The sequence below is a fragment of the Xyrauchen texanus genome, chromosome 12 (genome assembly GCF_025860055.1).
Source record: "Xyrauchen texanus isolate HMW12.3.18 chromosome 12, RBS_HiC_50CHRs, whole genome shotgun sequence".
NCBI lineage: Eukaryota > Metazoa > Chordata > Actinopteri > Cypriniformes > Catostomidae > Xyrauchen > Xyrauchen texanus.
Window position 1 is genome coordinate 36,310,652 of NC_068287.1, and position 26,543 is coordinate 36,337,194.

Here is a 26,543-nt window from a genome sequence, read left to right on the forward strand (position 1 = left end):
TCACATGATGTGTCTGTCCTCCTGCCACTTGTATTACCTTTTTTCTCTAAGTTTATTTAGGCATACTTGCAATAAACAATGGTGACCTCTGAATTTCTTTTCATTCCCTTTTAAATTTAGGGTTATTAATATTTTCTTATGCGTTAAGGCCTTATGGAGTTTACTTGCAATTTACCAGGTCCATCTATCCTTGTACGATATACATTTCTAGGACTTATTACGGAATATACTTGCCATTAGAGTGGTCAAATTAATGAACTGGCAGAAAACTGCCATGTACCCGTTGGTCAGTCCAGCCAGTTGCTATCGCGTTAAAGGGCACCGAATTTACGCTACCATTCCAAAAATGTAGGCTACATAAATGTATTGGTATGGATCTATTAGAATAGAATATGCAAAGCACCCTCAAATGAAACTTAGAGCACCCTCAATTGCAGATCAGGGCAAACTACTACCCGCGGGTCAATTTAACATGAATGTTTTTAGTTAGCAAGTGAGAGAGAAACATTTTTGTTCTTTGTGTTATTTGTAAAATGCTGAAGTCCCTCACACATGTATGTGAATTTTACTCTGGCAGTAATCATTTATCAGTATCATGCAGCCCATTTTACTCAGTTGTGTGCTGAATGGGATGTCAAACAAACCATTGACGAGACCCACATCATGATCCATGAGCGTGTAAACAGGTTGATAATCTTTTCAGAATAAAACAAGTAAATGGGTCCACTTTGCGGCCAGCATTAAAATAAGCATTTAGAAGACATTATTTCAGAATATTTTATTTAACTATTAAACCAGACTCCTGATGTAGAGTGTTAAATTGAATACTAAATTACCACTGCTTTTAAGTATGGTAAAATAACCATTAATTATTTTATTCAGCCTTTATTCAGTTTTACTAACACAAGATAGAAAAGTAGCAGCAAAACTTTAAGCAATCACAGAATGGTCCCATCAGTCTGTTTACACTTCAGAAAATTGTACATCATTCATTAAGTGCATGAGTGCTCTACTTCTGGGCTTAAAAGATACAACTATACTGAACATTTATCTTCTCTCTTCCATGTAACAGCTGATGTGGCCCCTGTACCAAAATAAACCAACACAACTGCTCAATTGAAGATGTAAGACTAATACTGTAAATTGGCAAGCAGATTTTCTTGAATCCCAGCAAACACAAAAATCCCTGCATTTTGTGAACACACAAAATGCTGCATCAATGTATGTCCTAATCTGCAGGAGTAGCATTTTGCTGTCATTTTCAGTGACAGATCATGTGTAAAAAACAAATGAAATAATTTCAATAAATATTTTGTACATGAAAAACTGTTCTGTGTTTAGTAGAATTTAAACATTAATTAATCTATAAATGTTTCTATAGAGCACTCCCAGAGCACCCCCACAATTTTCAGAAGCACCCTCAGTTATTTTGATCTAGAACCGGGACTGATACTATTATGTGTAACATACGGTGCATCCGGAAAGTATTCACAGCGCTTCACTTTTTCCAATTGTTTTTTATGTTACAGCCTTATTCCAAAATGGATTAAATTAATTATTTTCCTCAAAATTCTACAAACAATACCCCATAATGACAATGTGAAAGAAGTTTGTTTTAAATCTTTGCAAATTTTTAATAAAATCACATGTACTTAAGTATTCACAGCCTTTGCTCAATACTTTGTTGAAGCACCTTTGGCACCAATTACAGCCTCAAGTCTTTTTGTGTATGATGCTACAAGCTTGGCACACCTATTTTTGGGCAGTTTCTCCCATTAGGATGGATGGGGAGCATCGGTGCACAGAGATTTTCAGATCTCTCCAGAGATGTTCAATTGGGTTCAACCCTGGGCTCTGGCTGGGCCACACAAAGACATTCACAGAGTTGTCCCGTAGCCACTCCTTTGTTATCTTGGCAGTGTGCTTAGGGTTGTTGTCCTGTTGGAAGATGAACCTTCGCCCCAGTCTGAGGTCCAGAGTGCTCTGGAGCAGCTTTTCATCAAGGATGTCTCTGTACATTGCTGCATTCATCTTTCCCTCGATCCTGACTAGTCTCCCTGTCTCCTGACTTGGACTTGCTGCTGAAAAACATCCACACAGCATGATGCTGCCACCACCATGCTTCACTGTAGGGATGGTATTGGCCAGGTAATTTCCTCCAGACATGACACTTGCCATTCAGGCCAAAGAGTTCAATCTTTGTTTCATCAGACCAGAGAATTTTGTTTCTCATGGTCTGAGAGTCCTTCAGGTGCCTTTTGGCAAACTTCAGGCAGGCTGTCATGTGCCTTTTACTGAGGAGTGGCTTCCGTCTGGCCACTCTACCATACAGGCCTGATTGGAGGAGTGCTGCAGTGATGGTTGTTCTTCTGGATTGTTCTCCTCTCTCCACAGAGAAACGCTGGAGCTCTGTCAGAGTGACCATCGGGTTCTTGGTCACCTCCCTGACTAAGGCCCTTCTCCCCCGATCACTCAGTTTGGCCGGGCGGCCAGCTCTAGGAAGAGTCCTGGTGGTTCCAACCTTCTTCCATTTACATATGATGGAGGCCACTGTGCTCATTTTGACCTTCAATGCTGCAGATATTTTTCTGTACTCTTCCTCAGATCTGTGCCTCGATACAATCCTGTCTCGGAGGTCTACAAAAAATTCCTTGGACTTCATGGCTTGGTTTGTGCTCTGACATGCACAGTTAACTGTGGGACTCCGGCAGGGGTCATCCGACCGGTGGGGGGTGCTTGTGTTATATCATCCTGCACAAGCTCTGAATGACGATGCAGCTTATTCTCGACTGACCAGACTCGGTGACAATGGTTACACGTGTTTCATGGGCTGTGTTCGCAATTGCATACTTCACTTACTACGCTTACTTCTGCTATGTCAGTCTATGACAGAAATAATAGTAGTGTGGAAGTATGTCATTACCACGATGTTTATTCTGACACCTCCAGTTCGGTGAAAACCCTCTCAACCAAGGGCGTAGCCAGGAAATTACTTTTGGGTGGGCCTCAATAAAACTGGCCAAATTTTCCCCCAATTGTTCCTTACCAACAGAGAGGTGGCGCATTAAAACATTTCTTTCACACTTTCAGAAATCAGAATTAATGCATTTTTAAAATAATTTCATAAATATTTATTTGAAGTCATAAAATAATCTCTAATATTCTGGGTGGGTCTAATTTTGGTGGGCCGCTATGCTTGTCCTAATTCATCATGTTCCTTATTAGATAAATTATTATATAATTTCATATGGAAAAAGAATCCACACAAAATCAAAAAAGAAGTTCTAAAAAATAATATTAATGGAGGTCTTGGAGTTGTTGACTTTACCCTATTCAACCATGTTTTAAAAGTAAATTGGATAAAAAGATTCAAAAAAAACCTTTAATACAGATGCTATATGGAACATACAGTATGTCCTAATTTTGTTTTGAATAAAATTGGAGGAATTGAATTTGTTACAGTGCCCCTTCTCAATTGGAAAACTAGCAAGATTTCACTAACAGGCCTTACTGTCGTGGTTATTGGTTTACAATCATAATTTTTCACCTCACCGTTGTTTTATTTGGAATAATCAAAATATTACTTTCAGAAATAAATCATAATTTTTTTGAGAGATAGTATTTAAATAATATCTATATTGTTAATCAGTTGATAGATGACAATGGTCAGTTTTATTCTTTTTCAGAATTCTCTAGTAAATTAGATTTTGGAGTGTCATTAAAAGAGTTTAATATTGTAGTCAGTGCTATTCCTAGTGGTATAAAAATTATTCTGAAAGGTGAGCGAACCAATCCTATTTCTCTGAATAGCACTTCTATTTCAATAGAAGGAATTCTTATTACTGTTGACAAATTCAATAACCTCTTTGTTTGCAAACATATCAACAGAAAATCTATTCCAGCATCTTCCATTCAATGGATGATGTTATACAGTGTTAATTGGAATTTGGTCTGGTCTCCTCCCATAAATATCTATTAAGAAATAAGATAAAAGAAGTAACATTTAAAATATTTTTAATAGCAGAATACCCTTGTAATAGCAGACTCCATAACTTTATTCAAAATATTGAGAAGAAATGCACTTTCTATGACATAGAAGAGGATTGTTCATCTTTTAGTGAATGTCTTTGTGTTAAATCCATTTGGAATGAGCTATGTTCCTATCTCTCAGAAAAAAACAATTTAAAAATATGTATAAACACTTGCAAATTCTCGTATCCAGTACATTGTTAATCTCTTCATTATACTTGGTAAATTTTTTATACACAAATGCAAATTTTTGGGTAAGAATCCGCTATTGTCACTTTTTCTGGTTGACTACAACTTCTATATTATGTCTTTGATGGGCATAAAAAACAAAAAATCATTGAAAAGTAAAAAAATGCTTTCATTGTTCAACCTTTTTTTACTGTTCTTTTTGTTCTTTAAATTTTTGACACAATTTCATGTAAGAAGTTTGGCATGAATATATAAAAGAAAAAAAAAACAACAAATAAGTGCTACTTACAAGCGGTCTGCGATTGGGCAGTTAAAACGTCATTCACATAGTCTTAATGCAGCATTCACGAGACATATCCAGCTGCAGACCCGCAGCACCACCAGTTTCAGAACCCCAGTTTCAGAACCCCAGCGCCAGAACCTGAAGTGAGGGGCGGAGTTATTGACAATGAGACAAGCATGGCGGAGAGCATGGTGAGTTGTGCAACGTTGTCTAACGTTTTTGAAATCATGTGGTGAAAAATTATCGCATATATTAAGTTCAGCGTTTATCTGCTAAATATTTAATTTGTGCATAACTTTATCATCTTATTGAAGCTTGAATATGTTGTCATACTTTATTGTATTAAGACATTGTTTTGATATAATTAAACCAATGATTGGTGTGGTGGTGTTTTTATTTTAATTTTTTAAAGTTGTTAAATACGGAACAAGGAAGAATTTTTTTAATTTGACGTTTACAGAGATAATGTTCCTTAATTTTTGCTGTTTTCCAGTATGCTCTACATCTTGTCTTGGGAGCACCCTTTGATTTTACATCTGTAAGTAATTACCAGTTCAAGTAATTGACCTTTATGATGTTGTAGCAGTTGAAATATCAAGATTTCTCTATTTTTGTCTTCCAGTGCGACTTTCCAAACATACAGAGATGGTGGGCTCTTATTCTTCTGGAGAACTTTGGGGTTTTCTCTGAAAGGTAGATACTGGACATTTACTCCAGCCCACCGTTACATTTGCACCCTCTTCTGATCAATTTTAAATTAACCAAGATATATATATTCCAGTGCAGAAACCCTACAAGAGTCCCTTCCATGTGAAGAACAAGCTACGCTTAGCAGCAGTGAGGTGGTGTGTATATATATATATATAATCTCTTAACATATAATACATTTATATGTCACATTTATAAAGTCACATTTTCCTTTAATATTCTGTAATGAAGGAGCTCCCAATAATCCGGCACATGAAAGAAGCTGTGAAATGGCTCCATTCCAACAGCCATCTGCTCAGGGGTCTAGTAGAAGAGCCTCTTTTCATTTGAATGAAAATGCATGCTGCACATGTTCTTGTGAAATAAAGTATATTTTATATAAAATGCCCATAAGTTTCAAGCATTTTTTTTTCACCATCATGATCAGGAAGTAACTCTCATAATACAATGAAACGGATAACTATATACAATTATATTACACAAGATCAATGTTTTAAAATGCTTATTGTACTGTACCTTAAAGAATCATTATAACATACGTATAAAGTATGATGTTTCATTTGTAATAAAAGCAAAGTACTCTCCAAAACGTTAGGTGGCGCTACTCGGTTTAGAACGTAAGCTCCGCCCCTCACTTCAGGTTCTGGCGCTGGGGTTCTGAAACTGGTGGTGCAGCGACAAAACGACCTCATCTCATTCATTTTCTGCTGGCGACTTCCGGCAACACGAGCGACGGCGACCGGATGTGGGCGTGTCCAGAGAAAGCGACAAAGGTGAGAAATGTTTAACTTTATGCAAATGAAGAGCGAATTTCGGGAGCGACAGCCAATACGAGACAAGATGGTAGAGCTCACGTGATCCTAATATTAAAAAAAAAATAATTGTAAAGATACATTGCTGTTTAGTGTCTATACACACCATTAGCGACCTAACAGCCAGCCACTGGTGACATGCAGCGACTAAGTAGCTGACAGTGTGAACGCAGCTTTAGTAACCATAATAAACAGAGGGACATAATATCGTATAAGTTGTGAAAAACAAACAGCCACTAAGTTCGAAGTTCATTGCTAATTTTAAATGGTTAATATTAGATGTAACAAAACTATCACATGCATTTAAATAAGCCGTTTAAAGCTTTGTCGATTAAAGCGTCCAGTGTATGAACGTGTTTTTACTCTTTTATGTCCTATTCAACAGATAGACCTATTTACTATATAGTATATTCCATACAGCTAAATATACAATATGTAACATAATTTGTCACGTATTTTATCTAACTTCTGATCATTCATTAATTCTGCAATTAGTTTTCAATCATTAAGGACGTTTATATCTTTAATGGCGGTTTGGAGCTCACGCCCCTTTTTGGAGCAATGCCTGCAGCTATCCACTGAGCAACCACTGGCCGGCGCCATGATGATTCTTACTGCCTGTTTCATATTTCTGGTCTCGAGACGCCTATTTAAAACAGCTAAGACGAGCGATCTAGAGTATAACAACACACATTTAAGTGTTGCGTAGTGTAAAAATGAATTTTAGGCTCAACTTGTGCAGTTGTCATATGACTGTTTGAGGTATGAATGTGTGTAATTTATGTTGTAGAACAAAACGTCCACATAATGTTTACCACAGACCTTATTTTACTCATAAATTCAACCCCCCATTATAGAAACCCATAGGACAATTCTGTAGGAACACATGGCGAATTCTCTTCCAGGTTGTTTAACTTTAACTGGCACGAGCTCTATCCTTGGTGTCAGAAACGCATCACACTGCACCGCTGACCCAAAACCAGCTGTCACTGACACTCACTGTGTGAGGTTTGGGGAAGCTGATGTGTAGCGATGGATTCGTAAAATTGTAATGAACTATATACATTTATTCGAATAAATATAGTCTAGTGAGGTGAGGCATAACTGTCCATTTTAAAATGGATAGTTCTGGTCCTCTTCGATATTTGTATATCTGCATAGCCCTTGAAAAATACATTTTAATAAAGATTTGAGTCCTTAATATTTCTATTATGAGGTAACAGGTAAGGGTTGAAGGCACGGTGCAAAACAACGCACTTTAGCCATGACTATATTCACAATACAGCACAGCCTCTTTAATTAATCGCTTATAAGGTATATTCTGGGTTCAATACAAGTTAAGCTCAATCGATAGCGTTTGTGACATCATTTTTACCACAAAAAATATTTTTTAAATGCCTTATATTTTAAAAAAGCAAAAATCTGGGGTTCAGTGAGGCACTTACAATGGAAGAAAACAAACAAACCACTATTTCAAAAGTATAGCCACAAGATGTAAACAACATGTGTCAACATGATTTAAGTGTGATAAAATCACTTAATAAAATTTTCTGTTTATTTACAGCCAATTTTACATCTTCGTTGCCATTATGATATGTCAATAAACACCAAAACAACTGAAAAAATGATTTAAACTACTGCTCAAATAATACGCAGTGTAACAAAATAATTAATGTAAATGCTTTTATTAAATTATAAGCTTCACATTTCTGCTTTTAAACCCTCCAAAAATTGCCCCCCATTCACTACAATTGTACAGTAAGTGCCCCACTATAACCTCAATTTTTGGGTATAATCTCAGCTTGTTTTTTTTTTTTTACTCAATATTGATGTTAGATACATAAATCTGAAGAAATATATAGTGTTTCACAATAAATATTTACAACTCCCAATGAGCAAGCTAAAAGTGACAGTGGTGATGAGAAACTGTGGCTGTTAATATAATTAAATAAGTTAATTATTTCCAGTCTTTAGAAACAGTCATGTGTTTTTGAAATAGATTTTTTGCATTTGTCTACTCTGAACTTTTCTGCAGACCCAGACCCCAGTTTGAAAACCCCTGGCTTAATTAAATCAGTGGCTATAATCTAATAGCAATTTTATGGGGGAATCGGCAAGGGTTGAAAACAAACTTATGAAGTGCATAGAGGACCATTTATACCAGAGCGAGGGCCAAAAGTCTGAGACAACTAGTGAAAAATACCCCCCTAATTGTTTTTACTAAAATAACATGATCAATGTCAAAAGTTTGCTCAAAACTGAATTTATTGACCTAGAAATATTCCAGAATCAAAAATCTCTTTTCATTTGTCAAAGTTTAAGTCCTCAAAATTCTTACAATTTTTATCATTTCCAGGCTTAAATAGGGGGGAAATAATCCAAGAAAGTATCCATAATACTGTAAGATTTACAAGTGTTATTTTTCAAAAGCTTAAGTAATCATTTTCACCTATAGATCCATTATGATTAGCATATACCAAAAAAACCCTTCAACAAACTCTTTCCATTCGCCTTTTATAGAAATTTGAACTGAAAGATATCTTGTTCTATTAGATGGAAATGTAATAACAGTACCCTTTGAACAAGAACATTACTGGAAAAACTGTGGAATACCACATAAATGAGGTTTTGTAACTGGAACTAAAAATAGCCCTAAAACAGAACCAACATGTACTTTTGGCAAGCAACCAGTAATAACCACTTAGTATTGCCTTTGTCTCTATGGTAACTGTCTGTCTTTCCTCTTCCTACAGCATCACCTTGGTGACAGTACATGCCAGATGTGCATTCTCGCCCTTCAGAGAACAGGTTTGAGGCATTAACAACAAATGATAATGGATCACACAAGATAGATAACATTCATATGTTTTAATGACTTGTTAACCATTTTCTGTACAAGTTCTATAGCCCATGTGTTCTTCTGTACTTGTGAATTCACCTGAATGTAATTTGGCCTTTTTTCTGAGCAATACAGTTCTCGGGAAAAACATTCTCCCCATCACCCCCTTTCTAACATCACAATCTAATTTATACACACACACTTATTTTCAGATATCAGTTTCATCTCCACCCTGATGTCTCCGACCATTCAAACACTGCAGGATAATGCATTCAGCAACTCATACCTTTACCACATCTCAAGTCTCTAAAGAAACACCCCCTCAAGAGGATACACTAAGAATCCAGCATGTTTAGCTGTAAACACATTACATGTTGGCCCATAGCTACAGTTAGGCTGAGGTGTCGATTTTATTCCTCCTCTTCAGTCCATAAACATTAATGACCAAGGACATTGGAATAATATGATGGGGAAAAAAGTGTGGGAAAATGGAAAAGGAATAAAAGGAACACTGAATCGGAGTGAGAAGTGATTGGCCAGGCACAGGAAAGTGAGGTACTGCATGTCTCCTTGGTTAAGGAGAGCGAGACAGAGTCCTAGTGAACGCTGGTGTCTAAAGAGAGCTGGCAGTGTGGGAGCGCAGAGAAGTTCAGTTTTCCCAAGGGAAAATAATATAATAGGCAAAGTCTGTCCTATGTTTCACCATTCTGCTTTTGTGGGTATGCTGGAGAAATTGGTTTTTAATGTAAACAGTTGTGTTTGTCAGTTTTGTGCATTAACAAAGCCATAATGCGTAAAAGAAACAATGCATTAGGGCATAAAATGAAGGGGAGAAAACTTTCTGGATTTGGCGGGGTTTGAGAATTTACAGTAGTCTTGAAATGTCCTATACTGCTAAAATTTTGTCTTTAAATTGTACAAGTTGAATACTGGCTCTAAAATACTACTCTCCTGATGTACTGCACAATAGACTCCTACCCTGAGATTTAACAAGAAATGCTGGGATGGGTAGTCTTTTAATATATTTGTTTCCTTTCTAAAACAAGACTTAAAAACTTCACTGGGACACTGCACATTTCCCACCAAGTGGTAAGCATCAATTTAAAATAAAAAAACTGTCTTAAAAAGGAAAGAAAAAATTTTAGTAAAAAGAACAATAACAAAATTAGTGTACAAGACAAATATTACAGCGGCAGTAGTAGGTGTAATTATAACAACAGTATCTATTTTTTGCCTCACTTTCCGATTCACATAGCAAAATTATTACCCTATACAGTTGTTAGTGCTTGTATATACACACACATTGTATAAGTACAATATAGATCAAACGGGTTGACCAAGGAAATATCTTATGACAGGTGATGTATTTATACACATACTGTATATTCTCAAATGTCTTATATAAACGTCTGTTGTGCATGTTTGTATACAAATGGTCTCTGTACATCAGCCTCGTGCACGGAATTGTGACATCTCTCTTATGGACATGTACATCATATTTACACAGTCTGCATTTATTGAGAGTCAATGAGATGGCTTTTTCACCTAGCCAGGTTTAATCTCTTATCACATCCATTCTAAAAAACAGATACTAAATTATAACCCAGTTAAAACTAACTGCAACTTATTGGCAGCTTGTCCTTATAAGGACAGGGGGCGGAGTTGCTTTAGGTCAGCTGAGCCTCTAGATGGCAGTATGACATGTATGGCATCGTTTAAAAAAGAAACATACAGAATACAAAATAATTTTGAACTAATAAAAACCTGCCTCATGACCTTGACACAAAAACAAATGTATAGTTTAAAAACCATTACCGACAGGCTACTATTGTTTTAGTACTATCTACATAATTACAAAGAATTCAGTTTAATCACCATTTGCTCCCTGAAACAAGTTTCTGCACATGCTACAACACCTTTCTATTGCATCCGACTTGCGCTCTCTGCTCCCATTAGTAGTTAAACTGACATAAGTAGGACTCATCTCCTAGCTCACAAATACTCAAAAGGATGCTTATCAGACAGATTTCAAGAATTCTTCAACCCAAAAATGAAAAAGAAAAATCATTATTCACTCAAACTTATGTTGCTCTAAACCCATATGTGGTTATTTTTTCTATGGAACACAAAAGGAAAAGTTTGGAAGAACCTTTACGCAGCTCTTTTCCATACAATGTCAGTTCATAGTGACCCCAGTTTGTAAAGATACAAAAATCAAATAGAACCATTAAATCGTCATTATTATCATAATTTACTTACCCTCATGCCACCCCAGATGTGTATGACTTTCTTTCTCCTGCAGAACACAATGGATTTTAACAGAATAACTCTTTTGTTCCTTACAATGGAAGTGATCGGACCTTTGAAGCTCCAAAATAAATAAAAATAAATAAAAAATATCACACAAAGACCACATTAAAGTAATCCATGTAATCCAATCCAAGACTCCAGTGGTTTAAACCATGTCTTCTTATGTGGTATGATGGAGTGGGTGGGAACAGATAAATATTTAAATCCTTTTTTTTTTTTAACCATAAATTTCTACTTACACATAGTAAAATAATAATAATAATAATAATAATTCCATTGTAAGGACCAAAAGAGTTGAGATATTCTTCTAAAACTTTGTGTGCTGCAGAAGAAAGTCATACACATCTGGGTTGGCATGAGTAGTAAATGATGAGAAAACTTTCATTTTTGGGTGAACTATTCACTTTAAAGTAGTCCATACGCAAGTTGTCAATATGCCAAATCTAGTGTGAGGAACAGAGTCTTCATCTTCAGCACCCATGCCATAAATTCTAATTTACGTTCATGTTCAGATTAAAAAAAGTGCACTGATGTGCAAGGATTGAAATCATTGATATCAAAACAGCACTGACAATGATTTTTGACAGTTGCATCAAAGAGGCATGATTTTTTCAGTAATAACCTTCATTTCTGTCTGTTTCTCAAAGCTAACGTACAAGCACAGCTTGACAGATGTGGTCATCATGGTCTGTTATTGTATGAAAAAAAGTTGCATAAAAATTCTTCCTTTTTGTGTTTCATGGAAAAAAAATATAATGGTGGTTTGGATCGAAATGATGGTGACAGAATTTTCATTTTTGGGAGAACTAGTTCATTTAGGAGAAAATCAGTCTAGAATCAAACTGACCTAAATAAATTCAGCTTCATTTGATTCAGGAATAAGCTTAATGTAAAATCTGAAAAAGTGTTCAGAATCAGATCCAAATCGTAAACTATTATGTGTGAAAGTTGGAAGTAGCAGAACTCAAAAGGGTTTTGTGTCACGTTTTACAAGTAAAATTTAAAACTAAAATGAACCTGTGGATGATGAGCCCAATCTACAGTACTGGCATCACTAATGCTATTCTAATCCCTTTCCTCCCACACACTTGACATTATACCTTTCTGTTCCTGTTACAGTACATCTATTAACATATTTCTCTCCTTTATTTTCTATTGCCAATCTAAACCATGAGCCCTTCTAAATCCATATACCTTGGTAGCCCTGAGATCTATCATCTTTTAAGTAAAGGGGTTCCCATTTAAAAAATGCTAAAAGTAAAATGATCCTCACTCTCACCTCCCTGTTTAACTTTTAAATGAGCTACATAAAGGCCTTTCCCCTTAAGTACAACAATTTCTCCCCTCCTAAACTCCTAAAGGGAAAGTTCACCAAAAAAATAAAATTCTGTCATCATTTACTCACTCTCTTGTAGTTCAAAACCTATATGACATTCTGAGGAACACAAAAGATGTTTGACAGAATGTTAGTTACCATTGACTTTCATTGTATAGGAAAAAAGGTGCAAGCCAGGCATACAGGCTTGAAGTAAATGACAGAATTTAAATTTTTGGGTGAAGTATTTCCTTTAACGTGAAGCCATACTTTAAACTCTAATACCACCCCATATGTTCAAGTGCACCATCTGAACTTCCTGCCTGACCCTCTATGAGTAAGAGAGGTGGGATCCATTTGAGATGTGCGATGTCACCGATGTACTCCGACTCAAACCTCCATCCCCACCTGCCCCTCTGCCTGAGGCGGTCCTCCGAAGGGGCCCCGGACTGTTTCTGAGAGCCATCAAGCTGGGGCCCCTCACAGACAATCCCTCCCCCCTTCCTCCATAGCCACTTTGAAAGGAGGAAGAGGATGAGGATGAAGGAGGAGAGCAGGAGGAAAGTGAGATGGGTGGAGGAGGAGGAGGTGGAGGGAGGAGGGCAAGGGATTGGGCAGAGGCATGGGAAGAATAGTGATGTGGGTGGCCATGAGAGGAGGATGAAGATGAATGGTGACTCCCTCCACTTCCTCCTCCCCCACTCGCCCAATCTCTCTCTCGGCTATCGCGGTACAGATGAGGTGTGCTCTGGTGGTGGTACTGTTGCGGCAGGTACCGGAGGTGATGATGCGAGGATGAGGCTGATGATGATGATGATGCAGGTGAAGCAGAAGAGCGCGAGCCGGGAAGGCCTCGGGCACCCATCCCTTCTAAATCCCTTTCTCGATCTCTCTCGCGAATGGAAACCTGCTCCCCTCGGCTGAATCCGGCTGTACTGTTCTGACTTCGCCAAGAGGGGGGCGCCACTGAGTTTTGGACTCCGTGGCTCCACTGGCTGCCCGAGCGGGGTACAGGACGGGATGGCCAGCCCCCAGGCCCTGAGGAAGGAGGGTTGGGGTAACCCTGGTTGTAAGCCTCAGCAGGGATGCCGCTCAAAGCCATGTTGCTGAATCCCAGACGCATGCTCTCTGAGTCAAAGGACTCTATTTCTCGAGCCTGATGCTCAAGCAGTGCCCGTATCCGCTCAGAACGCTCATTCTGCAGAGACAACATCTCCTCCTCAATCTGAAGAGGAACAAAATGGTAACAGAAAGAAAAAGTAATAATCAGCATTTTAAAGGAATTTTAAATTAAAATTTTTAATTCTCTCATCATTTACTCCCTCATGCCATGCATGACTTTCTGTCTTGACTTGTGCTGAACACAAAGCTTTTTAGAAGAATATCCTCAGCTCTGTAGGTCCAAACAATGCAAGTGAATAGTGGCCGGAATATGAAGGTGCAAAAAGCATTTAAAAGGCAGTTAAATGGTGCATGTCTTCAGAAGCGATATGATGGGTGTGGGTGAGATTTTTTTTTTACTATAAGTCTCCACTCTCACATTCACCCACACCTATCATGGCACTTTAGAAGACATGGATTAAAACACTGAAGTTATTTGGATTACTTTTATGTTGCCTTTATGTGCTTTTTGGAGTTTCAAAGTTCTGATCACCATCCACTTACATTGTATGGACCTACAGAGCCGAGATATTCTTCTAAAAAAATTGTTGTTCGTGTTCAGCAGAAGAAAGTCAAAAACATATGAGATGGGGGATGAGGGAGAGTAAATGATGAGAATTATATTACTGATGATATCGGGGTTCATTTAATCCTTTAAGGTATCATTGGCATTCTTCAAAAACAAAACATAATTATGTTGCATTCTAAAATACCTTTACTTGACCAAATTCTAAGGAAAGCAAGACCATAAATTAGGACAAGATTTTAGATGGCTGACAAAGCAAAATAAATGTTGATTATAAATATAATTTGACTTAATTACTTAATATAATACTTAAAAGTAGCAATAAAACAGCTGAATCTATAAAAAAAGCTGACTTTTTATATTTGTGTGCCATATAATTTTTGAACTTTTTAAATAAATGGTCAGTCGAGTCTCTGTCAGTCACTTATAAGGGTTCTGTTTCAGTTAGGATGCTGAATTAGAAGGCAACTGCTATTGTAGGCAAAAGACAGCAAAGCAGGTCACTAGGTTTTGGACACAAACTTCTCAACATCCCTTCTAGACCTTTTAATCTTACCTTCTCTACACACCCAAAGACAACCATACATAACACCAATGCACAAACATGCTCACGTAAACACACATTCATACACTGTATATTCATACAATCCATCCATCCATCCATTCATTTTAAATCCCTTTATCTTTCTCGTACCCTCTGTTCAAGTAGAGCTCTTCGTATAGACACCCTCTGTTCCAGGTCTTTGGCCTCTCTATCATGTTGTGTATCGGTATGCATCTTTATTTTGCTCTGATAGGCATTCAGAAGCTCCAATTCCTGCTGCAGTTGCATGCGGAGCCCTCTGTACTCCTCCTCCTGCGTCTCATCCAATCGCAACTGTTGGGCAAGCAAAAAGGCAGGCTTTCAGTAGAGAAGCAGCCAATGAAGGGGTTAAGGTCTAATGTGGAGACTTTCAATATATGGTTGAATCTCTCAAAACAAGTGAAGAAAATGTCCCGATCATATTGCACCCCATATTCCAAAGAAAGAAAGAAATTATGCCTTTATTTTGCACAAAGCCTAGTTTGAGAAAATTAAGACTTTATTTTAAGTCATTGCGACATCACTTTCATGAAAATAAAGCACATTTCCTCAACCTATTGTCATTACCATAACGCAAAAATATATTAACTAATTTATCTTGTAACGCAGAAAAAAAACTATGTTACATATTACATACAAATTATTTGTTGTCCTGCCTGTAAATCATGACATTAATCATATGTTTTCATGCCATTTAAAAACAAACAAACAAAAAAACAACACCATATTACAGAAATGAGAATTATCATTGGGAACAATCTGTCCAGACTCATTATTGTAATGAGAAATTGCAAGAGAAATGTGCTTAATTGTCATGAAAAAGTTACAATTCTATTAACATTAAGTAACATTCCTAAAAATGGGTTTCATTCTCTTTATGCAAAAAATTATCTTTCATAATTTTGATTTTGATGTGTGATCTGGACATGTTCTTGACATTTTTATGAGTATCAACCATGCATGTGTTTGAATTAGTGCTGTCAGTCGATTAAAATATTAAATCGTGATTAATCGCACAATATTTTTTGTAGTTAATAGTGATTAAATCGCAGAATCTAAAAGTGCTGAAATTTGACACTATATATACACACTTCTTTTGCTGTCAAAATGCATTTATTTCCATCTTAGGAACGAAAACAAAACAATATAATGCTTTATTAACATTTCCAAATAAAACATTCCACAGTATAAAGATTGCACTAAAATTGCACCAATTCATGCAACATTAAACATTGCCCAAAGTCTAAGTGGGAAGTTGACTAATTGAAAGAACATAGGTTTAGTGTTCATTGCATTGGGCATTAAATATCTTAAACTCTCATTCTCCAAACAATTAATCTGCCAGTAGACTGTGGCTATCCACTTTGTTACAGCAATCATTAGGGGTGCATGGATCGATAGGCCACCAATCTAAATCAAAAACTAACATTTAAGTTCATTAGTTCATGTTACAGAAATATTGTTAAATAATGTTAACAAATAAAACTTTTTGTAAAGTGTTACCGTAATTTAACTGTGTGGGTCATAAACATTATGACTGTACAATATGTACAATGTGTGGCAAAGGGCACACACCAAAAAAAAGAAATGGTATCGGCCGATCGGTGTTAAAAAATTGGAGATCGGTATCAGCCTCAAATTTCCTGATTGGTGCACCACTAGGAATCATGAAGTCCTGTTCATGATTTGAGTCAGGGTGTTAGCACCAGCCTCAATGTGAACTCCACATGAAAAGTGCTTGCAGACAAAAACATTCGGAGTCTTGGTGATAGTTAAGAATTGGCGTGCTTCTGTTGTAATTCAAATGTGCCTTACATAGGCTGAAAAATACTTGATTCCCATCATTTTTTATCACTGATATGGAAATGCTGTTGTGTGTGCATGTTTGTGGTGTGTGCATCAGTGTGATGACTCCAGGCAGACACATTACAAAGGTTCCGCTCTCCCCACAGGTGTCTATGCTGGTGTATGCTCTTTTAACGATAAATGCATTAATCGCGATTAAGAAAAATTTACGAGTTAAACTTTTCAAAATAAACCCATGCGTTAACGTGTAAATTCTGACAGCTCTAGTTTGTATACATGCATTACTCCATTTATCTCCACCATATTAAGAGTGTGTGGCAGTGAATGTGAAACAATGCATTAAAGTCCTTGCCTTACTCACAGCCTGTGTGGACATCATGTCTTTGATGGAATGGTCGTACTGCTCAGCCAGGATGGCCAGTTTACGTGTTTGCTCCTCTTTGAGTCTCTTCAGGACAGTCTTATGCTCTGATTTGGGCGTGGTCTCCAGCAGGTGGTTCCGCAGAGCTTTGTACTGCCGTGTCTGAATTTTACAGGTGTCTTGAAACTGACGTTTGATCTGCAGCTCTTTTGTCTGAGAGAACAAAACACATATGACTGAAACCGTATATTTGATAACTCAATTCAACAACTTATTAAACAAACCTCTTCACAACATCAGGCCTTGTATTAACATCTTTGGAATGTTTATACAGGTGTGGGACTATGAATGTACTTAGACGGTTGGATTCAACTGAACTCATTTGTGGTATCTCACCCTTACAACCGCGATAAATGACACGCTCTTTTAACTCCTTTCTTTTCTTAAACAAACATCCTGTAGCATACATCAGGTTTGAGCACCATTCAGAACTGAGAAATCCTTTCAAATTCCACGTTTAATTCCTGAATTTTAATTTAGATAGATTAATTCATTTGTAAGACAGCCTCACCTTCAAACACTTGGGTTGCTGGCGGACCTCCACGCCGTGTTTCTGACGAAGCTCTTGCTCACGCCTCTTATTGTACTCCATTTGATTGGCAAGTTCGCTTTGGTGCTGCGTACGGATCAGGTCGGCCCGAGTGCGCTGGACCATTGCCAGCTGCCTGAACTCAAGCTCCTGAGTGGTCTCGTGATGTCTCAACAGCATAGCACACTCCAGATCCTTCTGGGTCTGACGCTTATTCAGATCCTACAGGCAGAAAAAAAAAAGACCAAATAAATGAGTAGAAAATGTGATTTAGTTGATACTATGAAGTGGTCATCAATCGATAAGGGGCTTTCAATTGCTATTACCTATATGTAGAGAGTACGGTGGCCAATAATAAATGTATGGCTGGAAAATTAGTAATCTTGATATTTATTGGAAAAAAACACCATATTGACAAATAATATATATTTATATTATAATATAATATTTTGAGAAATTTTCTATATTTAGCCTCTGTTTTACATCCAGATGATCAGGTGCCTTTTAATAAAAAATGCATGCAGTTCGGTAAAGTTTTACACACAACTAGCTAACTGAATCACAGTCATGAAATCAGCCAGTTAGGATCGGTACATCGGTGGGGCCCATTTTCACGACTAGCAGTCAATATTAATGTTTTTTTTTATTTTCAAAGTAAATTAAGCTGGAAAATGAAATCAATGAGGCGGTGTGTTATGGTGTGGTGCGATGTGGGCCGCTCTGGCCTAGAAAGGGTCACTTTTTAGTCCCAGTCAGCTCCTGATGATATCGTTGTGTACCAAAAAAGACAGCACTGACAATGCAATACAGCTTTCGACCTGAACACAACAGCAACTCCAACATCGACATCATTGCTGTTTATTTATGTACTATTTAGTTAAACATGTTTTCATGATCCTAAGCGCTGTCAGTGGATGTAATGATTTTAGGCTACATCAATAACATCATGTACAGGTTATGTAGTTGGCACATGTCTGCCTCACCTCTCTGAGCAGGTCCTGTTCCAGATTGTGTCTTGCTAGCAGCATCTTCCTTTTATACTGTCGGCACTGCAGCTCGTAATACTGCCTCTGCCGCCGTAATAAAGAAGCCTCTTCCTCAGCCTGGATCTGCTGCATACACTCCTTCTGCCTCACCAACCATTCCTGCTTCTCTCGCTTCGGTGTGGACTGGTTCTCACTCAGCTCCTGTTGCCATGGGGAAGGATTTCAGGGTTAAAAAAGTGTTGTGATAAAGAGGTTATGGGGTAGATGAATATGTAATGGATACAGTAGAGGAAAGCGTAAGTCAGCAGACATGTGTTCTTTGTTGCGGTTTATATAATATCATTGGCATTTAGCATTGTTTTGCCCTCCTGTCCATGACCTGTTCAGAATAGACTTGCTTCTTATTTTGGGTCAACACCCACCAGTTGAGAACCACATCATAATTATGAAGCTCTGAGTAAAGTGTGTATACCTCTTTAAGCTGGTCCTTGCGTTGTCTGTACTGGCGTTTCTGGGAGTCAAGCAAGCTATTGAGTTCTTTCTTCTGCTGGTTCAGTATGTGCTGCTGAAACTTCTTCTCTTCAGCCTGAGCAGCCTTAATCTGAAAACGGATAAATATACTGTAGATAAACATCAATCATTTTCCAATAATAACAATAAAAATACCAATTCAAAACACAACTACACAAAAATCCACATTATGATTTTACAAGTTCTGCCAAGTGTTAATTGAACAGGTTAGTCTTTGACGAAAATCTCCCTTAAAACTACTAAATATTTCGTAATGTTATATTCATTCATTTTATTCAGCTTTACTCTGACTAAATTGGCATATTTTAGTCAACGAAAATAATATGAGTTTGAATGTGCAAAATAACATTCTTGATTTAAAAATGTATCAAAAATATAAAAGGCTGCATACAAAATACTGCACAACTGTTGTGGTGAAAACCTAAGCTGAAATAATAGCATATAATGAATATACCCACTGTTGCACTTGTGCGTATGGTCGTGTGACAATAAAGTGTTTTGATATACTGAATTATAAGCTACTCTTTAGAAGTTAATCTGCTGTATTTTGAATCCTTCATGTTTTAGAGATTGGTAATAATAATTTTCCACGCTTACTCTTTTTAGGATATTGCAATCAGTGTACTCAGTGTAGGGTGTTTTTTGTTTTTTTGAATGGAAACAGCGTGTTCACAACACAAGTTACACATATTACGACTAGCGCCTAATTTAGTTCAAATTCACCTGTTCATTCGCTTAATTGTCTGTGCAGATGTAAGTTGTAATATTACATATATGTTGTGGATATAGTGATTAATCTCAAGTACAAACAGGACATTTGATTGAAGTATTAACCCGTTTTAAAGCAGCATTTTGCCGGCGTTAAGCATTTTCAACTCATGCAGCTCAAGCAGGGATATCCACAAATTATCGGATTAGATGAATCCATGTATAACATCTTATTCTATAAACAGATGTTCCTCTAGATGCTGCTTCTGTTTACATCTTGCAGTATTATTTCTTGTCATTTTCGTAAACCATATGCTTTAATAAAATCTATATTTTTCATCTCATACTCATTATCGTTGACAAAAAAAACCCATCAACTTGCGCTTCGTTAGTGATTCCTTTGACGAGATTAACACTGGTTCTGCCAATCATCCTCATTTCATACAAAAAGTCAATAAAAAAAATCTAAATTTGAAATCAAAACAGACCCTTTTTACTTTTTAAATGCTGATTCAAGGTCTTATTTTGCACGATTAAATCAGTGCTACTGTATTCCAAACAAAAACGGTGTCTCTTTGTAATCTTTTAATGAAACGCAACTTCTATCACCTCTGCAATGACTCTTCAGCTGACGTCACAAAGGTTTTTTTTTTTTACATCCCTACTCCATTAATGGTGACTCCATTCTGGTGCGCAATACCCAGAATTAATAATTCCAATCAATTCCTAATGGATAAAATGAAATCCTACCATACATTTTCTCTTGTTGAATATCCTGTTGCCCTCATAAATAAACCACATTACAGAAGTAAAAAGGGCTGCGAACAGTGTTTATTTAATAAAACATGTCTTTCTCACCTCTTTTTCCAGGATGGCCTGGTGTTTCTTACTCAGCTTATCGGCTTCACTGCCGAAGTTGTTTCTCTGGGTCTCCAGCTCTTTGTCCAGTCTGAGCTGGTGTTCATCCATCTCTGCCTTGAGTTTGTTCTCTAGAGCCAGCAGCTGTTTCTGGTGCTGTCTCCTCATGCGCTTGTACCCAGACATCTGCTCCCTCAGGGCTGAGCCCTGTTCATGCTCCTGAATCTGACGGGTCACCTGCACAGAGAAAAGAAGAGTGAGTGTTGTTTATCCTAATTTAAGATATGAATAGCTATATGAATATAAGAATGCTATCTCCTGGAGAATGGGAAAAAGTCTGCAGATTCTACCTGGATCTGGTATTAGTCAACACCAGCCACCGGTATGTGCTGTGTTATAATGGTAAATGGCTTTTTTTTTACCGTAGCAGTTTCAAAGCGATTTACGCTGTTCACCCATTCACACACACACACACACACACACACACACACACACACACACACACACACACACACACACACACACACACACACGGTAGAGCTGCCATGCAAGGCACTAGTCTGGCATTGGGAGCAACTTGGGGTTCAGTGTCTTGCCCAAGAACACTTCGGCATGTGGAGTCATGTGGGCCAGGAATTTAACTGTCAACCCTGCGATTAGTGGCCAACCTGCTCTATCACCTGAGCCACAGCCAACGCTTGATAATGTGGCTGCAAATGTGGACTCTGGGTATGTCAAGACAAGTGCTCACCAGAGAAGCGGTCCGGATTGTAGCAAAATGGTCTCGGTTCCGATGCACCCTCCTCCGTGCAGCTGATGACGGCTGCTGTGGCGACTCCATCTCTGGCTGATATGGGTCATCGTAGATGTTATCACGAGCCTGACAGACATACAGAAAATTAAGAAGAAATAAACAAAATAAAGAAGTTAAGGAATAAATATATTGCAATAGTAAAGCTAAGGACTACGTACAGTGGGGCGGTGAATGATGGAGCTGTTTGAGGTGACTGTCTGTTCTCCCTCCTGCATCATGGCCATCTCAACGCTGTCATCTGACCCGTCAGCCAGGCTGTTGACTGAGGAACTTTGAGAGCTGGCGCTGATAGACATGGACGGCACAGAGTGAGAGCTCTCCATACTGTTCACTGTGCCCGTCTGCAAGAGGTACTGCTCTGCATCCTACAAAAAGGCAAGAAAAAATAAGTCTTTAATTTTCCCAATCTATTAGAATAACGTAAATAATAGAGTAAAGAAACAGCACAAAAGGACAATTATAACAAAAAACAATACTAGTATTAAAATAGGAATACTAATAGAAGGCACTAAACTAGAGGGATGGATAAAAACAGAAAGAAAACTATTGATGAGCCTTTGAAAGGACATATGGAGTTAGCCATAAGGATCGAGAGAGAGAGCAAGAGAGGTACCTCTTCCTCCTCTCCACCCTCCTGTGTAGGGCCGTTGTGCGTTTCCTGAAAGAGGATCTTCTTCATTTTCCTATACTGCAGGTTGTCCAGCTCACGCACAGCGTCTTTGGTGCGCGTAATCAGATCCATCACTACAGAATGGGGGCGCTCTCGGCACAGGAAATGGTGCTGCAAAGGGAGAAAGTGTAAATATAATTTATGAACCACAGAGGTTGATAGACAGAACGTGTGACTAGATTAATGAGCTAGAATTAGGGCTGTCACAAATGTAAGGCAGAGAATGTGTGAATAAGTGAATGACGAGCTAGTGTGTGTGTGTGGGGGTTATGTTTTTATGTCTGCTAGGGAGGGTAGAGTCACATGGGTTAACCTCCTCATGGTCAATATAAATGGTTCTCACTCTCAATGGGGTGCGTAGTAAGTTGGGCATGGATCGCAGAGAGTAGCATGAGCCTCCACATGCTGGGAGTCTCCACGGTGTCATGCACAGCGAGCCACGTGATAAGATGCACGGATTGACTTTTTCAGAAGTTTTTATGTCTTACATTGAGCAGCACATCTGAGGTAGGCCTGTCCTGAGGGATCTTTTGAAGGCAAGAGTCCACAAAGTTACGGAAGTAGTCCGACCTGCATTAAAGAGAGAGAGAGGAAAAGGATGTTAGACATATAAAAAGCACAAACATACTGAAAATTTCACTTTTAAGGAAAACAATTAACCATATTGTTCAAATTAACCATAAAACAAAGAAATCCACAAAAATAGAAAAACTATTAAGTTGATACCAAATATAGGAGAAAGAAATACAAGAAAATGGGATAAAACTTCAATAGTTGATAAAGACCAAAAAGGATTAATAAAAAATAAAATAAATAGATCAAAGTTCTCACCAGTGGTTTGATGCCAGGACAGGGCTTTCGTTTTGCGCAATGTGATATAAGGCACTCATAGCATTCATATTGAACAAGGGCGGCTTCCTTTCCGCTAGAGAGTGAATAACAAAGAGAGATTAATATAAAAACATAGCAGATAGGCATAGAAAAGGTTTAATTTAGATAAGATGATTGACACGGGGGCCTGGGTAGCTCAGAGAGTTTGACGGCAACTATCACCCCTGGAGTCGTGAGTTTGAATCTAGGGCGTGCTGAGAGACTCCAGCCAGGTCTCCTAAGCAACCAAATTGACCCGGTTGCTAGGGAGAGTAGCGTCACATGGGGTAACCTCCTCATGGTCATGATAAATGGTTCTCACTCTCAATGGGGCGCGTAGTAAGTTGGGCATGGATCGTGGAGCGTAGCATGAGCCTCCACATGCTATAGGAGTCTCCACGGTGTCATGCACAGACAAGCCACGTGATAAGATGCACAGATTGACTGTTTCAGAAGTAAATTGACTGTCACAGAAGCAGAGACACCTGAGACTTGTCCTCCTACACCCAGATTGAGGTGAGTAACCGCACCACCACAAAGACCTACTAAGTAGTTGGAATTGGTCATTCCAAATTGGGGAGAAAAAGGGGCTCAAATTAAAATCAAAAAGAAAAGAAAAAGAAAGGATGAGTGGCAACAATTAGGGATACATTTTTATTTAAAAATAAAAAGACCTAGAGGCATAGATGAAATGAGAGAAAAGATGAAAATGCTGGGAGGGTGAGAACGACAGTAAGAGAGGGTGAGATGGAGTGAAGTTAGTGTACAACCCAAAGCAGCTTAGACACTTAAACCCAAATCCCTTTCCCAAGCAAGAGACATAAGCACAACACAGACTCAAAAGCATTGAAACACGCTGGCCTAAATACACCAACTTAATAGCAGAGATGACCTTAAGCTTCAGGGGTCGGTAGGAGGTGGACAGTCATGGGGCAATTCCAACATAACACAAACCTAGTTCGATGCAGGTGATGCCCAGAGACCAGACGTCCACCTTACCCTCGTATTCTCCCTCGTCCATTGCCAGGATCACCTCTGGGGCCATCCTGCACACAAGGGTTGAAAGTGTCATTGATACTCATATGCTTTAGTTCTTACTTAAAATAGAGTAGACATACTTTGATGCTCACAACGCAAAGCTTCCTACCAGTCCACCCAGATCATTTCTATAAACTAAGCTGCAAAATCAGGTCACAGTAGGGCTGGGCAGTATGATGGTCCAGTATTTACAGCAGTGTTTACCCTGTATGCATTCAGCAGTGGCGCACCGCAATGCTACCAGGAAATTCTTGACAATGCTTGCAAGTGCCAGTCATCTACGTGCTTTTTACACTATGTGCAGTAGTGATGTTTCATTCGTAAATTAATCTGTCTTTTTGAATAAATCTTTTAAGTGAACAAATCATTCTAGTTCACCTCCATAAACTGACTCATATTTTTCCTTCACTGATGTCTCTCCCTTTCAAGGCCAATGTGCTCTATTTTGAAGTATGAGACTGCTTTGGTGGCTTTTCATGCCTGTAAAGACTAACTATAGCGCAAACCAATAGCTTTTGAGTGTAGGCTGTGAAGGAGCCTATAATTGGTTTGACCCACTAAACGAATATTCCCCTTCACTGAACAAGTTTCGATCAGGATCTGTTGACTGGCTGAAGGAGAGGAGGCGTATGTTGTTTGTTTACTTCAGTAATCTCTTTCAACAAGGTGAGATAGTTGTTGGAAGAATTAATGAACAAATCTAAGGTTAATTCACTACACTTAATATTATCAGTTACAAATATAGTTTGTCTGTATTCTTCAAGCGATTTCAGATATTTTTGTATAACTTTATAAATGTTTATAATAGAAAATGACAGTATTCTGAACAAATATTAGCTGGCCAGCTTAAATGATGTAAAAACACAGTTTAAAAAACAAAACACCATATGCAACAGAGTGCATTAAATGCACACATCTTAGTGTCACTGGGTGCTGTGCCCCCTAATACTGAATTCATAGAATCACCCCTGGTTTATATTGTCTATTTGTACTTATATTTAATAAAAATAATGCAAGTCAATTTCTGTGTAGAGGCATTTCATTATTTGAGTTATTACTACAGCTAGTAAAAAGTGTAAAAATCTCCCAGTAAATAAACACACACATGACAAGGTGAACTTGAATAACCCATTTATAATGATTCTAAGGTGGTTGTAAGCCACTGATGTGAGTAAATACTGATCCAGCATTGCAGGCTTGTGGACAAAACTCAACAATTGTTAAAAAAAACTCATAGGGAAACACTGTACCATGACAACCGCAACTTGTTGTCATCATCATCCAATCAAATTTTGATTCAGAACTATCATTTTATAATAGTAGTTTTAAAGTTTACAGTCTTAAGCTTTCATTTGTTACATAACGTGAAACTGCATTTACAATAATGCCAAGACTTATCTGGCATTATCTGTATTATTAAAATAGGCAATACCACATAGTTGAGTTTTTAGCAAAAATAATAATGGTGATAAATACAATTGCAGTGACATACAATTACTTATTCCATGATACATGATTTTGGTTACATGATGCCACCCACTTCTACGTCACAGTATTTACAACACAACCATAAGCAATTTAACATATCAGAAATTTACATATCCATCATATTAACATATCCAGAATTTCAGTTTGATCAGTTTGCATGTGAAGTGCTAATTATTTAAATATAGAAGCCTTAAAAGTACAGTACTAAAAGCAATCAGTTTAATTAAAGATCAGTGAGAAAAGGGAAAATGGGTACAACTGAATCATTATATATTATTGTTGACATGACAAGCATTATTAGTGGTTCTCAGGTAAACCGTAGGTGAGGCCCATAAGTGCACCATGTGTAATAGCAGCTATTTCCACCTCCTGTAGAGGCTTCTTATGCACTGTAGGTTAAAAAAATTATATATATTTCACAGTGGGAAAATATCATGATACCGATCAGACCAGGGCAATTTTTACACAATACCTGCATGTTTCACTATCAATTGATTACATTGCTTATATAAAAGCGAGCACAGGAGATACAAATGGAAACCACTAAATTTAGACAGGGCAGCTGAGGGAAAGTTACATCTCACTCTTATTAATATAGCTGCATATTGTCAATTTCCTTCATGATAAGATATGCACAGTGACACATTTATTATGATTCAATATGTCATGAGCAATCGCGTTATAATTTAGCTGAATTAAGCGTGCACGCTCGAGGGATGAGCATCCCCATTCCAAAGTGTGCCTCAGCCGGGTGCAGCTTCAATCTCTCCTCTTTAGATCAGGACATTCACGCAACTCACAGAAGAGGCACTGACCACACAGAGAAATGCCAGTTTCGGAATTTATAGTTTTTACATGATCTGCTCCGTATTATTTGAACTTTAATAAAGCTATAACGCATTAAATATAAATGCATTTAAGATGTAACGCTGGTGTGTCTCCTTTAAAGAGCTCCAGCTCTGCTTATTCCACAACAAGTGTGCTTCTGGATTTTCTTATTTTTGTATAATTCCCTCATACTTTGCGATCTACATCACCTGAAGCTGTGCAAGTTTATAGTGCACCTGGA

The 26,543-nt window shown here is 37.8% G+C and overlaps 1 protein-coding gene and 1 long non-coding RNA gene across 4 annotated transcripts in view; one reads left to right on the forward strand and one right to left on the reverse strand.

Moving 5' to 3' along the window:
- Positions 1-4,929: 4,929 nt before the first annotated feature.
- LOC127652406 (uncharacterized) lies at positions 4,930-5,547 on the forward strand. Its single transcript, XR_007971704.1, has 4 exons — positions 4,930-5,039; positions 5,124-5,194; positions 5,283-5,346; positions 5,441-5,547. It is a non-coding gene; the product is annotated as an uncharacterized LOC127652406 (long non-coding RNA).
- A 2,167-nt stretch (positions 5,548-7,714) lies between these two features.
- taok2a (TAO kinase 2a) overlaps positions 7,715-26,543 on the reverse strand; it is a 31,863-nt gene continuing 13,034 nt past the window's right edge. For 2 of the 3 annotated variants that reach the window (XM_052139277.1, XM_052139279.1), the window contains exons 8-20: positions 23,903-23,994; positions 22,910-23,003; positions 22,567-22,648; positions 22,022-22,189; positions 21,567-21,773; positions 21,346-21,474; positions 20,595-20,831; positions 18,970-19,098; positions 18,495-18,698; positions 17,494-17,733; positions 16,914-17,135; positions 14,867-15,049; positions 7,715-13,710 (exon numbers count right to left, since the gene is read on the reverse strand). In XM_052139277.1, coding sequence (XP_051995237.1) covers positions 12,817-13,710; positions 14,867-15,049; positions 16,914-17,135; positions 17,494-17,733; positions 18,495-18,698; positions 18,970-19,098; positions 20,595-20,831; positions 21,346-21,474; positions 21,567-21,773; positions 22,022-22,189; positions 22,567-22,648; positions 22,910-23,003; positions 23,903-23,994 — 2,881 coding nt within the window. In that variant the 3' untranslated portion in view covers positions 7,715-12,816. The remainder of the gene's footprint in view (positions 13,711-14,866; positions 15,050-16,913; positions 17,136-17,493; positions 17,734-18,494; positions 18,699-18,969; positions 19,099-20,594; positions 20,832-21,345; positions 21,475-21,566; positions 21,774-22,021; positions 22,190-22,566; positions 22,649-22,909; positions 23,004-23,902; positions 23,995-26,543) is intronic. The other variant, XM_052139278.1, reaches the window with a different exon arrangement.